The 14,700-nt window shown below is 34.1% G+C and overlaps 1 protein-coding gene across 20 annotated transcripts in view; it reads left to right on the top strand.

The window, feature by feature from the left end:
* The window catches only part of OMA1 (OMA1 zinc metallopeptidase), a 78,460-nt gene that overhangs the window by 40,822 nt on the left and 22,938 nt on the right, over positions 1–14,700 (top strand). For 19 of the 20 annotated variants that reach the window (XR_012512425.1, XR_012512424.1, XR_012512423.1 and 16 more), the window contains one exon: positions 4,688–4,837. Coding sequence is in view for 15 of the 20 variants with exons in the window: in XM_074380896.1 (XP_074236997.1) it covers positions 4,688–4,837 (150 nt within the window). In the remaining 5 variants the exon portion in view is untranslated. Of the gene's footprint in view, positions 1–4,687; positions 4,838–14,700 lie in introns of those variants that run through there. The other variant, XR_012512427.1, reaches the window with a different exon arrangement.

The following is a 14,700-nucleotide window of genomic DNA, read 5'->3' as shown; positions in this document are numbered from 1 at the left end:
TAGTTTAGTTTTTTTTTTTTTTGAGATGGAGTTTCGCTCTTGTTACCCAGGCTGGAGTGCAATGGCGCAATCTTGGCTCACTGCAACCTCCGCCTCCTGGGTTCAGGCAATTCTCCTGCCTCAGCCTCCTGAGTAGCTGGGATTACAGGCACGCGCCACTATGCCCAGCTGATTTTTTGTATTTTTAGTAGAGATAGGGTTTCACCATGTTGACCAGGATGGTCTCGATCTCTTGATCTCATGATCCACCCGCCTCGGCCTCCCAAAGTGCTGGGATTACAGGCGTGAGCCACCGCACCCAGCCTGAGTCTTTAGTTTTCTACTTACAAGATTATATCATCTGAAAAGATAAATCATTTTCCTTCTTTCTGATTTCAGTGCCTTTTATTTCTTTCTCTTGCCTAATTGCCCTGGCTAGGACTTCCAGTGCTATGTTGAACAGAAGTGGCAAGATTGGACATCCTTGCCTTGTTCCTGCACTTACAGGAAAAAATTTTTGTTTTTCACTATGAAATGTGATGCTAGCTGTAGACTTTTCATATATAACCATAATTATGTTGAGATAATTTTTTTCTATTTCTAGTATTTGAGAGTTTTTATCATGAAAGGGTGTTTAATTTTGTCAAGTGCTTTTTCTGCATCTATAGAGATAATCATGTGATTTTTTATTCTGTTAATGTGGTGTATCACATTAATACATTAATTGATTTTTGTGTGTTGAACCATTCTTGATTACAAGGAAAAAATTCTCCTTTGTCATAAGTTGTGATCCTTTTAATGTGCTCTTGAATTTGGTTTGCTAGTATTTTGTTAAGAATTTTTGCATTTTTGTTCATCAGGGATATTGGCCTGTAATTTTTTTTTGTAGTGTCTTTGGCATAGGTATCAGGTTAATACTAGCCTCATAGAATAAGTTTGGAAGTGTTCCCTCCTCAATTTTTTGGAAGAGTTTGAGAGTGATTGACATTAATTCTTTAAATGTTTTTGGTAGCATTCACCAGTGAAGTCATCTGGTTCTAGGCTTTTTTTTGTTGGGAGGTTTTTTTTATTATTGATTCAATCCCATTAGTTGTAGATCTGTTCATATTTTCTATTTTTTTATTATTCAGTCGTGGTGGCTTATATATTTCTTGGAGTTTGTCCAGTCCTATGTTATCCAATTCGTGGTAGTATAATTTTTCAGAGTAGTCTCTTAGTGATCCTTTGTATGGTATCAGTTATAATGATGTGTTGTAATGTGTCCTCTTTCATTTCTGATTTTGTTGACTTAAATCTTTTTTCTTAATTACTCTGAAGATTTGTCAGTTTTGTAAATTTTTTCCAAAAAAAGCTATTAGTTTCAAATTTTTTTTTCTATTTTTTAAATTCTCACCTTTATTTCTGCTTCAATCTTTATTATTTCCTTCCTTCTGCTAACTTTGGGCTTCTTTTTTTCTTTTTTTTTTTTTATTTTAGATCCTACAGGTATAAGATTAGGTTGTTTGTTTTCTTTTGTCTTCTTTTTTTTAAATGCAGGTGTTGATCACTATAAACTATCCTCTTAGAAGCACTTTTGCTGTAGCCCATCGGTTTTGTTATATTGTGTTTTCATTTTCATTTGTCTTAAGATGATTTTCCTTTCTTTTTTTCCTTTGACCCATAGGCTGTTCAGGAGCATATTGTTTGAGAATGTGCTTCAGAATTTCTGTTTGGTACCTCTTTACATTTTCTGAGTCTTTGTTGAAATTCTGACATTGTTCATGTGTTGTTCTGACCTCATTGAGTGTCTTTATGATGGTTATTTTGAATTCTCTTTGTCAGATAAATAATATATTTCCCTTTCATTAGGGTCAGTTTCTGAAGATTTATCTTGTTCTTTTGTTACATATTTCTCTGTTTATTTTTTGACTCTTATTGTTGATATCTACACATTAGGAAAAAACAGCAACCTCTCTTAGTCTTTACAGACTCTGTACAGAAGAAGATCTTCACTAGTCAGCACAGCAGAGATTCTGAGAATCTCTCAAACTTTCATGCTAGTACAAACTGCTATTTTTGTTCTTAGCAGTCCCTAGGCATCTAGGGTTCTATCTGTTCCATCTGGTCCATATGCTGTGTCCTATCAGTGCTCCAAGACAGATGAGACAGAAACCAGTCCCTTGGGCAACCCTCAGAAATGTTAGAATGTTGGACATGTGATCTACCGCTTCTCCCCCAGCCCTGCCGTGGGAGAAGCTGGGCTCTGGAGTTTTTCTCCAACTCATTTCATGCGGAGCCTTAGGGAGTGAGTATGGCAACTGCTTGTGTGCTTGTTCAAACTGCTGTTGCTGGTATCACTGGCCCCGTCATCTAGAGTGTTCTAGATTCCATCAGTGCTACAAAGGTGTCAAGACAAAAGCCATTTCCTAGGGCAGCTCTTAGAAAAGTTGGAATGTTAGATACACAAGCCAACTTTTTCCTTCCTTAAGGAGTGGTGGGGAGCTGCAGGTTCTTATGATCGTATGGTGCTCTATCGGAGGTACATAATTGCTCTTGGAGATTATGGTGAGAGGGCATCTCCAATTTTTTACCAGTTTTGATGTGGCTTGTTTCATACTTGTACAGGTGCAGAGCATTGCACCTAGTTTCAGGATTTCTCACAAAGGGGATTTGTATATTATTGTTGAATCAATATGTTTATATGGGGAAGGAGGGTTCAGGGCTTCCTATTTTTCCATCTTGCTGATGTGCACCCTGTTACTTATTTTTCCTAAGTTGGAAAAATGTAAATCAAATACTCATTTTGGAAACGTAATTATCTGACTTTAACGGGTCTTTGAACTGGATTTGAGAAATATAGACAAACTCAACACGCTTATCTTAACATTAAAGTAGACATCTCAAGTCCCTTTTTAATATTTTTAGTTTGGAATACTTTCTAGTCTGTTGGGATAATTAATTTCTTTTTTATTTCTGCTTATCAAATATTACTTTAAAGATTCCCTTCAACTGTGTTACTTAGAGATTGAATAGGGAAATATTTTGTCTTTCGATTAACAGTTTTAGGCTTAAAAAAATTAGATAAGTATGCTTTTTGCTTGTATAGCAGGCAGACTTCATATTAGATAATTCATGAATTTGTAGTCCATTGAAATGTTTATCTTCCAGTTTTCAGAGGGTTTTTTTGTGTTAGAATTCTTTCAAATCATTTTATATTTTAATGGATTATTTTAGAAGAATACTTGTTACCCTCAGCTTGTATTTTTATTGTGAATATGATTACCTATTATTGAGGGGCATATTCCTGTGTGTATTTCTAATTCAGTATCAAATAATTATTTTTGTGTAGGTATGTATGTTACACACATATTTTATACATAAGCACGCACACATCTTGCATATATAGATATGTACTTATATGTGTACAAACGTGAATCATATTCATGTTTGTGATATACATTTATCTTGTATATTCCTGTTTATATACATATAAATGTGTATATCCATATCTGTGCAGTAGTGTATAAAGTACCATGACTTCTTTTCAACTTAAAATACTCAGAGATCTTGAAGAATTATATTTCATTAAATATTTAATAAGATTTACTTGAATTTAAAATTTTTTCATTTATTTTGCTAACATTTGGAAATGTTTTAGTGGTATTTGTTAAGAAATTGTGTAGGTTGGATGTTGACTAGCATGCAGTGTTCTATTAATATATTTGCCTTTGTGGTTTCACAATTATGTTATTGTAAGTGTTTTTGAGAGTACATTTTAGTTAATATAGTACATACATATTTTTCTTAGTTTTAATCAAAGGTAAAATGGTTGGAAAATATAATCACTTGTTTTCCAATTACATCTTATAGAAAGAATAAGTTAAGAAATGTGAATAAATTGAACAAATTAATAAAATATTAATCTACCTTATGGAGGATTTTAAAATAATTTTAATTATAAAATAATGCATTTTATTATAGTTCAGAAATAAAAGTCCTGCTCCCCCTCTACTATCAGATAGCTCAGGTACATTCTTAGGGTAGCTACTGTTAACAGTTTCTTCAATAGCTTTCCAGATATGTTCTGTGCATATACAAGTATATATGTATGGGTATATATATGAGCGTATGATGGAATTGTGCATACATATACACAAGATCTACATATAGTCTTTTAAAAAGTACTAATGTACTTTTATATTGTACTTTTATAAGGTGTTGTATAAGGTATGATATGAATTAAGTATATTCTCCATATACCTTGGGAAAAGTGGGTAAATTGATGTGCACGATAAAAATGTCTTCTTTTATGTTTATTTGAAGTTTTTTTTTCTGATCTAGTGGCATAGAAGTAAAGTTTCTTGAATGTAGTTTAATAACAGTTATATTTTTAAAACCTTATTTTTATGAAAACAAATTTTTAATTTGTGTATAATATTTTATCCTTAATATATGTTCTTTATATCCATCATACTGAAAATAGTGGGTTATCTTTGGGGAGCAGGATTATTGTGAATGTTGCGTGTGGGGAGGACAGGCATTCTCTTATTTCTATACTGTGATACCATATTGTTTGAAGTGGGTCTTTTTCTAAGCAATGAGTATGTTCTACTTTTATTAAAATGATGATAGAAAATGATTTTAAAGCATGTGGTGACATAAAGGCATGTTTTTAAAAAATATTCTCAAAACTGAGCTCATCGTGTGGCTTTACTAATTTTGGTTTCAGGCTTGTGTGGACATAAGGGCCAGTTCAGTGTTTTGGCAGCAAATGGAGTTTGTCGATAGCCTGCATGGCCAACCCAAGATGCCAGAATGGTTATCTACACACCCTTCTCATGGCAATCGAGTTGAGCACTTGGATAGACTTATACCTCAGGTGAGCTGAAGGTATTTTAGAAGGAAGGATATTATTTTTACTGTATCATTTATTTGTAATGCTGTCACTTCTTTTGCTTGGTAAAAAGAGTACTAGTCTATTAACTGTTTTGATTACTGTAATTATGGATGATTAGTTTTCAAAAAGTTTGACTGAAAAGCAAAATTCTGCTTGTCCACAAGTCTTAGAGAATAAATTACTGTGTTTGATTGACTTTTCTTACTAGTGAAGGTTTAACCCTTTTAATCTGAGGCTTTAATTTTAACTGACTTGATGAAAGTTGAAAACTCAAGGCATATTACATTTTTTAAACATTGATGATAATTTAATCTTTCCTCGATTTAAGCTTTTTGTTAAAAATACCAGTTAAGGAATTGTGTAAAAGTTTTGGGTCAAGTGGATATTAATTGTAGTAGTGATGCTGGAATTTGTTTTTTTTTAGGAAAAATGTCTTCATGTTAGTTTGCTTCTGGTTGTTTATTTCTTTATAAAGTTAAGAGTGAACCATTTGCTCTCTGGCTTTTCTTTTTGTAGAATTCATTAGTAGGTCAAGCTGAGGCAGCTTTCTTCCAAGTAGTTTTCAGTATCCTCTGAAAGGCTTTTGATTTGTTGACATCATTCCAGATGGGTTTCATGGTTTCCATATCAGTACAAAATGGATATTAGGCATCTCTGAGCCAGCTTACACACTCTCTTCTATCTCACTTGTATTAAATTTTGGTGGCTTGTTATGAAAGCAGAACAATTTTTTAGCAATTTAAGAATTGGTAGTGGGCCATGTGCTAATGGATAGCACAATAGATCCAGGTATATTATAGAAATAACTTTCTCATGCCTGTAGTCCCAGCCCTTTGGGAGGCCAAGGTGGGTGAATCATCTGAGGTCAGGAGTTTGAGACCAGCCTGGCCAACTGGGGAAACCCCCGTCTCTACTAAAAATACAAAAATAAGCTGGGCGTGGTGGTGTGCGCCTGTAATAGCCACTCAGAAGGCTGAGGCAGGAGAATCACTTGAACCCTGGAGGCAGAGGTTGCAGTGAGCTGAGACCGTGCCTTTGCACTCCTGTCTGGGTGACAGAGTGAGACTGTCTCAAAAAAAAAGAAAAAAAAAAAGAAGTCTCTTTCAGTATGACTTCAAATTCAGCCCAACAAATGAACAAATATTGAGTACCTCTTAAAAGAAAGAAATGATGCTAAATGTGGGGTATACAAAGAGGAATAAGACATGGTTATTGATATTTACAGGATGCTAAGATACATACAAAATGATTTTTAATTCAAGGATGTGATTTATCCTGAGAAAAATAAAAATTTAGTGGTATGCAGTTTGAAAGAAGATGAATCTGCATCTAGTTTGGGATAAGAAACTAGTACAAGATTTATCCATTCATTCATTTTATCAATATTTATTGATACTTATTGATAATCTACTATTCTATATTCTCTTGCTAGGGAATGAACAAATAACACAACAGTCTGTTCTCTTGGAGTTAACATTCTAGTTAAGTAATGCAAATAAGAAACAAACATATAGTATGCCAAGCAATAATAAGCACTTTGGGAAAAAATAAAGCAGGTGAAAGGTATTAGAGAAGGGCAGGCAGCAGAGAAGGGGTACTAGTCTATGTTCTGTTCTCAAGGAAGGCCTCGCTGATCAGTCTGGAAGGAAGCACGGGAACAAGTCCTGTAGCTGTCTGGAGGGAGAGGGAGCCTTTCAGGCTGAGGAAGCTGCTCATGCAGAGGACCTAAAGTGAGAGTGTGTTTGATGTGTTCAAGGAGTAGCAAGGAAGACATTGGGGCTGAAGGGAGGAAAGGAGAGGAAGAACAGTTTAAGATGAGGTTGAAGGGGGACCAGACCACGAAGGTTCTTCTAAGCCATTGTAAGAACTTGACTTTCACTTCAAGTGATGGGGAAGCTAGTCAAGGATATTGATCAGAGGAGTGACTTGATTTGACTCATGTTTTATTGTGATCACTGGCATTACTGTGTGGAGAGTAGACTGTAGTGGGCAATGATGGAGTCAGGGAGATTATTTAGGAGACTCTTATCATAATCCTGGTAACAGATGACAGTGGCTTGGACCAAGATACCTGGTAGCAGAAAATGGAGAGAGAATTGGTCAGATTCTGGATATATTTTGAGAGGAGTGATGACAGGATTTGTTGGTAGTTTAGGCATACTTCGTTCTTTTTGTGAGCATTGAGGACAGTCGAGCATGGCTTCTTAACACCTATTTTAGTTTGTTCAGGTTGCTGTAACAAAGTAACATAGACTGGGTGGCTTATAAACAACAGAAACTTACTTCTCACAGTTGGGGAGGCTCTGAGATCTTAGATCCGGTTTCAGCAGATTTGGTATATACTGAGGACCTACTTCCCAGTTCATAAACGGCCATCTTCTTATAACCTCACATGCTAAAAGGGGCAAGAAAGTTCTCAGTAGCCTCTTTTATAAGGGCACTAACCCATTTATGAGGGCTCCACCCTTATGACCTAATTGCCTCCCAAAGGCCCTCACCCCTGATGCCATCACATTGGGAGTTAGAATTTCAACATATGAATTCTGGGGGGACACAGACATTCAGTCTATGTCAGTATCTATCTTAACTAGATTTAATTTATATTCTTAATTTGAAGAAAAAATATTTGAGAAAGAAATAGCAGTGAAATTTACCTGATACAAAATGTAGTAATTATTCCTCTTAAAAGGGTAGTATAGGCATGGGACATCATGTATTTAATCAGTAACTGATTTTACTGAGGATCAATGACTATAAGAGGTCCCTTCATGCTATCCAAGGCCCCACGGACTTTATTGCACCTTGGAAGGCCTGCCTATCTCTAAAGGCATAGTAACAGTATGATTTCCTCCTGGATTTTTTTTCTTTTCATTTTTGCTCAATGAAATTCTAAAAATATGTGGTTTGTTTAGAATGTTTAAATTGGATAATGAATTCTGTTAGCCAACTTTTAATGTGAAGACTTCTAAATTCTGAATTGTCATTTCATCATCAAATTACTGAGCATTTTTAGAGGGGTAAAAACTGTGCTTTAGAGAAGTCTTTAATAATGAATTGATTAGTGAGTAGGAAGAAAAATGACTAAAGAAACAAATGTTATTTGGGAGCCAGTGATGAAGGCAAAGACATGAGACATTTTTCTTCTAAAAATAAACTATCCTAGTTCAGAAACTTAATTTGAAAACCTCATATAATTTCTTATATTCCCCACCCCAAGTGATTAAATTCAATTTGAAGGTAATAAAACTTTATTGCAATATTGGGAGTAACTCAGTGGTTGAAGTGAAACTGATAGTACACAGGTATATTGTTAATTAGAATACACAGTCATAACTCAAAGATTGGAATTCCTTATTATCATAGTCTAATTTCTATAATGAAAGAAGGCAGTTTCTCAGGCAGTATATAGAATTAAGTGAGTCTTTATACTACTACTACGTTTTAAAATTATATTTTATGTAGCTTTTTTTTCCTACGCAATTGAGTGCATTATGTTCTACGTAAGGATTCTGCCCTTCGACATCTCTAGCAGTTTGGTGAAGGGATGTTCCCTTCAAAGGCAGTTGTGAATACAGCACTAGAGAGCACAGACTGGTCCAGGCCAGAGATGAAGATTTCAGAGTTTCAGAGTCATCTTTAAAAAAAGCGATAGTTGAAGCAATGAGAATGGATGAGTTCATGTAGGAAGTGATTAGAGAAAAAGTTCAAAGTAACAGTATTACATATTTTCCACATTTATGGGTGGGAGGAAGACAGAGCCTATGTTGGATCAGATTCATAGAAGGAGAACCAAGAAAGTAGGATTCTGTGATTAGAACACAAATTTTGATCATTTGATTTTTAAACTTCAGCTTATTGAAGGTTGTGTATTTTTATTTCTTATTAGATCCCTTGAAGAGCGTCACAAAAATATATTGTTTCTTACTGTAGCTTATCAACTTTTAAGATGTTTTAAATATATTCTTTATGCATTCAACAAATATTTATTGATCACCTGTTATATGCCAGGTTGTAGGTGATATTAATAGACAAAAATCCCTGTCCTCACGAAGCTTATTCTGCAATAAAGGGAGACAGATAGTAAATTTGGTACTGGGAGCAGGAGTAGGGAGCAAACGAGAGGGAGAGACAGCTCTCTCATATCTCTTCTTATAAAACTACTAATCCTGTTGGATCAGGACCCCACCCTTAAGACCTCAATAAACATTAGTAACTTCCTTTAAGGCCTTATTTCCAAATATAGTTACACTGGAGGTTGGGACTTCAAAATGTGAATTTTATAGAACACATGAGTCCTTAGAAGACAGTTATGTGTGAGCAGAGATGGGAGAGGTGCTGGAATACCAGTGTAAAATGAGGTCAGTCATCAACCAGAGAAGGTTTCACTGAGAAGCTGATACTTGGCCACAGACTTCAAATAAGTGAAAGAGCCAGACTTGTGGCTGTCTTGGGGAAGAGTTCAAGGCCATGAGGCAGGAGCAACAACAACAAAACCAGTGTGGGTTTAATGGGGTGAGCAAGGGAATGGGGAGGGCATGAGGCTTATCGCCCCTGTAAGGACTTTGGCTTTTGTTCACAGAGATGGTACACTGGTGGAGGGATTTGAGCAGAGGACTGGAGGAGTGACAGGGTTGCTTATGTTTGATAAGGATGTGACTTAAAAAGCAGTACAATAATATAGTTTTGGATCATTCTAGCATAGTATATTGTTCAGAAAATAGATTAGTTCCTTTTTTGCTTTGTTTTTAAGTCAAGATAACACATTAGAAAAAGAAGCAAACCTTTTTTCACATTTGCATTTTTTTAAATGTGAATTTCAAGATAAAACATGTAGATTGCCTGGTTAAATATAATCTTGTGATGTACTAACATTTAAAAAGGATAAATACAGGTTTGTAGTAATATTATTTGTAGTTAATAAGCTGATATGTTATAATTTTATGTACTTGAAATAATCAGTTAAACACATACTCCATATATTTTGATTATCATAACAACTTGGGTGAAAAAATGAAGAGCAGATGTTGTATCAATTTGTTGATGTTTAATAATATGACAGTTTTAAAATTATAGTTACCCTGTTCAGACTTTATATATATACTATAATTTGCCCTTGAAAGAGACACCTTATTTAACTTTTTTCTATAAGGATTCTTATAAAATACGATTAGATATAAGAGAAATGTGCTTCAAAGATTTATTTTAAAACTGAAAGCATTTAGAACTAGATTTCTTATTCTCCATTTATCAATGCTATTTCTACCATCCCCTCTTCATTGGGTGAAGGGTATGGAGAATGATAGAACATATAGGAAAAATATTTAATTTGAACATATTCATTGTTTAGGTTTATGTTTATAATCATAATTTGAATAGGATATATTTTTTAAATGTTTTAGAGCTTTCAATGCCAGTTTTATTCAGAAACTAAAAAATCTTTATCAAATTCACTTCATTCAATTTTTAGATAGCAGAATCACTTGATGGCTACATTCATATTAATCTCATTTTATTTTTTATCCTTTACACTTTCAGGAAGCCAGGGGTTTGAACTCATGTGTAAATCATTCTTATGCATTTTTAATTGGACAAAGTAAATGAATAAATCATTAATATTATACATCTCATGACCAGAAAATATGAGAGTGTTTAACATTGAAGTGAAATGTCGTTGTTGGCCAATGTACACAAACATACACTGTTCACCTTGCAGAATTTCATTTTGTCTGACATAGAGAGTGTTGAGGAAGGCAAATATCATAGCAGCTACTGTAATTGAATTGGCCTCTGAATCATATAAAGCCAGGAAGCCTGACAGTAACATTGTCTAAACCCTTAAAAAAAACATTATGGTGCATGTGATATGTATCTACTTGAAGCTGAAATGAATGGGCTATTAGAAAAAAAATTGCTTTTGAGGGGAAAGGGGAAAGTAATGATATTTTTAGAAAAACATGCTAAAATAAACAGAGGTGATTTTTTTTTCCCCTTGAAATGTCTTGCTTTCTGTTTTCAAAGAAAGCTTTTAATCCAATCATGAAAACTCCCTGGCATTAATTTTTTTCATTTTTTAAAAAAACTTACTTTTATTTTTTGTGAAAAAGTAGTTGCTGTTTTACTTGATATGTAGTGCCTGCCAGAGTACTGATGTATATTAGCAGTTGTTTCATAAATACTTCAGTTGTTACTGGGAATAAATATAGCTAGTTATTTTTTTAATGCAAGTGTTTATTTTTTATTTTAGTTTCTTAAATTGTGTATATTTATGGAGTCCAGTGTGATGTTTCAGTATTTGTACACATTGTGTAATGGTTAAATCAAGCCAATTAACACATTCATCACCTCACATACTTATTTTTTGTGGCAAGATTGTTTAAAATCTATTCTCTGAGCAATTTTCAAGTATACAGTACATTTTTATTAACTATAGTAACAGTGCTGTACAGTAGATCTCCAGAAGTTATTTCTCCTAACGGAAACGTTATACTTTTTAATATTTATTTATTTATCTATCTGTCTGTCTCTCTCTCTGTCCATCTGTCTCTAGCTTTGTCCCGCAGGCTGGAGTGCAGTGGTGTGATCATAGCTCACTGTAGCTTTGAATTCCTGGGCTAAAGCGATTCTCCCACCTCAGCCTCTGGAGTAGCTAGGGTGTAGGAATATGCCACAATGCCTGATTTTTCATTTCTTTTCTTTTTGTTCTTTCTTTCTTTCTTTCTTTCTTTTTTTCTTTTGCTTTTTGTAGAGATGTGATCTTGCCATGTTGCCCAGGCTGGTGAAACTCTGTCCTTTTTGACCAACACCTCCCCATTCCTATTCGCCCATCCCCAGGCTGTAGTAATCATTATTCTACTTGCAATTTTTCTGAGTTGGACTTTTTTAGATTCCACATATAAGTCAGACCATATAGCATTTTTCTTTCTGTACCTGGCTCATTTCACTTAGCATAATGTCCTCCAGATATATCCATATTGTTGCAAATGATAGGATTTTTATTATGTTCGTATGTTAGGAGTGTTTGATTATAAAATGTTTTCATAGGTTTGCTTGAAAACCTTTCCTAATTATTTTATCATTCCAGAGGATAATTGCCCTATGTCAAGGTGGCCTTAATTTTTAATTTTTTATATTTATTTACTTTAAATTATTTACTTCAGTTATTTATACTTATTTACTTTAGAACACTTCAAAAACTAGTCAGACTCCAATTTCCATTGCAGTGTTTCTGAAAGGAAATGAAATGAATTAAAGGATAATTTTTTAAAAGGTGAAACCATGAATCATTCAAATATAAAATGAACACGTCTCTGAGATTTTATTTAACTCATTAATGAGTGACCCATAATATGTTATAACTAGTTCAAAAGAGAATTCAAGAAACCGATATACATAGGCAATAAGGAATGCTGAAGTGACTTAGGGATTTCCTTTATAAAGTTTTTGTTCTGTTAATAAGTAGCCATGTAGGCATTATCCTTGTTATATTTCTTTTGTGTCTTTTAAAGTAATTACCCACTATTCTCACTAATTTCTGTTAAATCTGTTGCATAGTGCGTCTTTGGATTAGGGTCATTGACACCCAACTTCTTAGGCCTTCTGAAAAGTATATGCTTGCTTTTAGAAATTAAGGAAGAGAGTTGGAAATAGAGGTGGTAGTAAAGGGACTAGTTTAATTTTCCAGGAAAACATTTAAACCTCTCATAAGCTATTTAGATCTAAAAATGTCGTAAAATCAAGGGTGAAGTTATAGGAATGCAAAAATGTTAGAGGAGAATGGAAGACAGTGGAAAAAGTTTTTTGTTTTTAACTTTTAGTTTACCATTATTGTAAATATTTAAAACACACGTCAAGATAGCGAATACTTTGAATAGCTTAATAAGCCCCTATTTTTCACTCACTGATATTCAACAGTATAATCCTTTTGTACACTTGCTTCATCTGTCCTTTCTGTTTTTCCCAGAAGTATTTTGATATAAAGCCCAGATATCAGGGCATTTCACCCCTAATTGCTTTATAGGGAGGAAAAATAATTTTCTCTCTATGCTTCATGGTTCTTAGTTGAGATGAACCCCTGTATTAAAAGACAGATTGACAAGAGAGAAACGGAAGTTTATTAACATGTATATTTCCTGTATAACTGGGAGATACGAAATGAATCATTCTCCAAGAGGTGGAGAATTACGCTAAAGAGGCATATTTGGGGTGGCATAGTCTAGTTTCCTGGAGCCATATTTTGGAATGATATGTCCTGAACTCCATCAACTTTAGTATGCATTTCAGAAAGTAGTATCATTTTTTTCTATAATAACATTATGCCTAAGGAAACTCAGTAATTTCTTAAAATTAAATATTCTGTCTATATTCAGATTTCCCCATCTCAGCAGTTTTACAATTGGCCTGTTTAAATTAGGATACTTCATGATCCACACATTGCATTTGGTCCTTACATTTCTAAAGTCCTTTTGACTTTAGAACAGTGCCCCTCTCTCTTTTATTTTGTTTTAAAACTTGTCATTGACTTGTTGATTACATATAATCCACATTGTAGATTCTGGATTTACTTGATTGCTTCTTCATGATATTTCTAAGTTGTTTCTATATGTCTGTAAATAGAAGTTCAATTTTAGGAAGGATATTTTATAGGTGATGCAACTATGCTTCATAGTACTTTGCATTGGAACATTTGGTCATACTGAAGGCCATCAGTGGTTTGGATGGTGATTGCCTGGTCCTCTGCTTGTAAAGGTGATTTTCTTCCTTGTGACCAGCAAGTGATTGTGTGGTGGTAATTTAGCACCACCCTACAAATAGTCAGTTTTCAAACAACCTGAGAAGTATGTCTTCTCGAGAAATGTATGTAGAATCTATTTAGAACTCAGACCAGCCAAATTAACCCTAATAGAATAAAAGATGTTGCTGATACTTTTCTCTTATTCAAAAATAGATTTAAGTGGTAGGTAAGAGAGACTTAAAAAATCAGAATAATAAGTTTACAAGACTTGGAAAAACAGAGTTGAAAGGGAAAATGATGGTAATCTTATTTAAAAGATTATTGAATATCTAAGTACCCTTAACTAATAACACCACAAGGACCCTCATGTAAACTAAATTCAGCAACAGCAACCCAAAACAAAGCTTCTGAAATACTCATTGTTCCCGATTGAGATAAGCTTTAAAGAGCAGAAATATGAAAAACAAAACCAAATCTCAGCTCAAACTTAAACATTTTACTTTATTGGAGAGGACAGCCAAGGTGGCAAGATCATGGAAGCAGTGCCACCTGAAGCTGGCATGATAAGGTTGATTTAACTGCACTGAAAGTGACAGAAGCTGGAAGAACAACTTCAAAAATGTAAGATACATCCATTTCAGAAAATTGTTAAACTTGTGAATTCAGCAGAGAGCCAGTAAAATTTTCAGTGGAGGCTGTAAAAAGCAGAAGTGATGCCCCAGAGCAAAGACTCGTTGATGCGGAAGATAGAGGAACATAGCACAACCAAATTAAAATGCCGAAAAAAAAAAATCTAAAAAAATGAAAGAATATTGAAAAGGCACCAGGAAATCCAAGCTGCATATAACAATGGGAAAGATATATTCATTCATTTATACATGTCTTCATTTCTTTGATTGTGGTTTCTGTATCACATTTTTTGGCTTAGGTAACATTTCTCAAGATGGATTTTTAGAAGATTCCCAGAGTATCATCCAAGTGATGCCCTGAAATGACAATGCTTAGATATTTAAATTTATAAAGTGTTTAATCTTCATTGCAAAGACAGGCTCTTACAAGCTACCTAGGTAAAAAGACAAAACTTAAAGACACGCAAGAATAAGAATGACTTTAT

The sequence above is a fragment of the Saimiri boliviensis genome, chromosome 11 (assembly GCF_048565385.1).
Source record: "Saimiri boliviensis isolate mSaiBol1 chromosome 11, mSaiBol1.pri, whole genome shotgun sequence".
NCBI lineage: Eukaryota > Metazoa > Chordata > Mammalia > Primates > Cebidae > Saimiri > Saimiri boliviensis.
The sequence above is the reverse complement of the archived record's forward strand: the minus strand, read 5'-3'. Positions and strand labels throughout refer to the sequence as shown.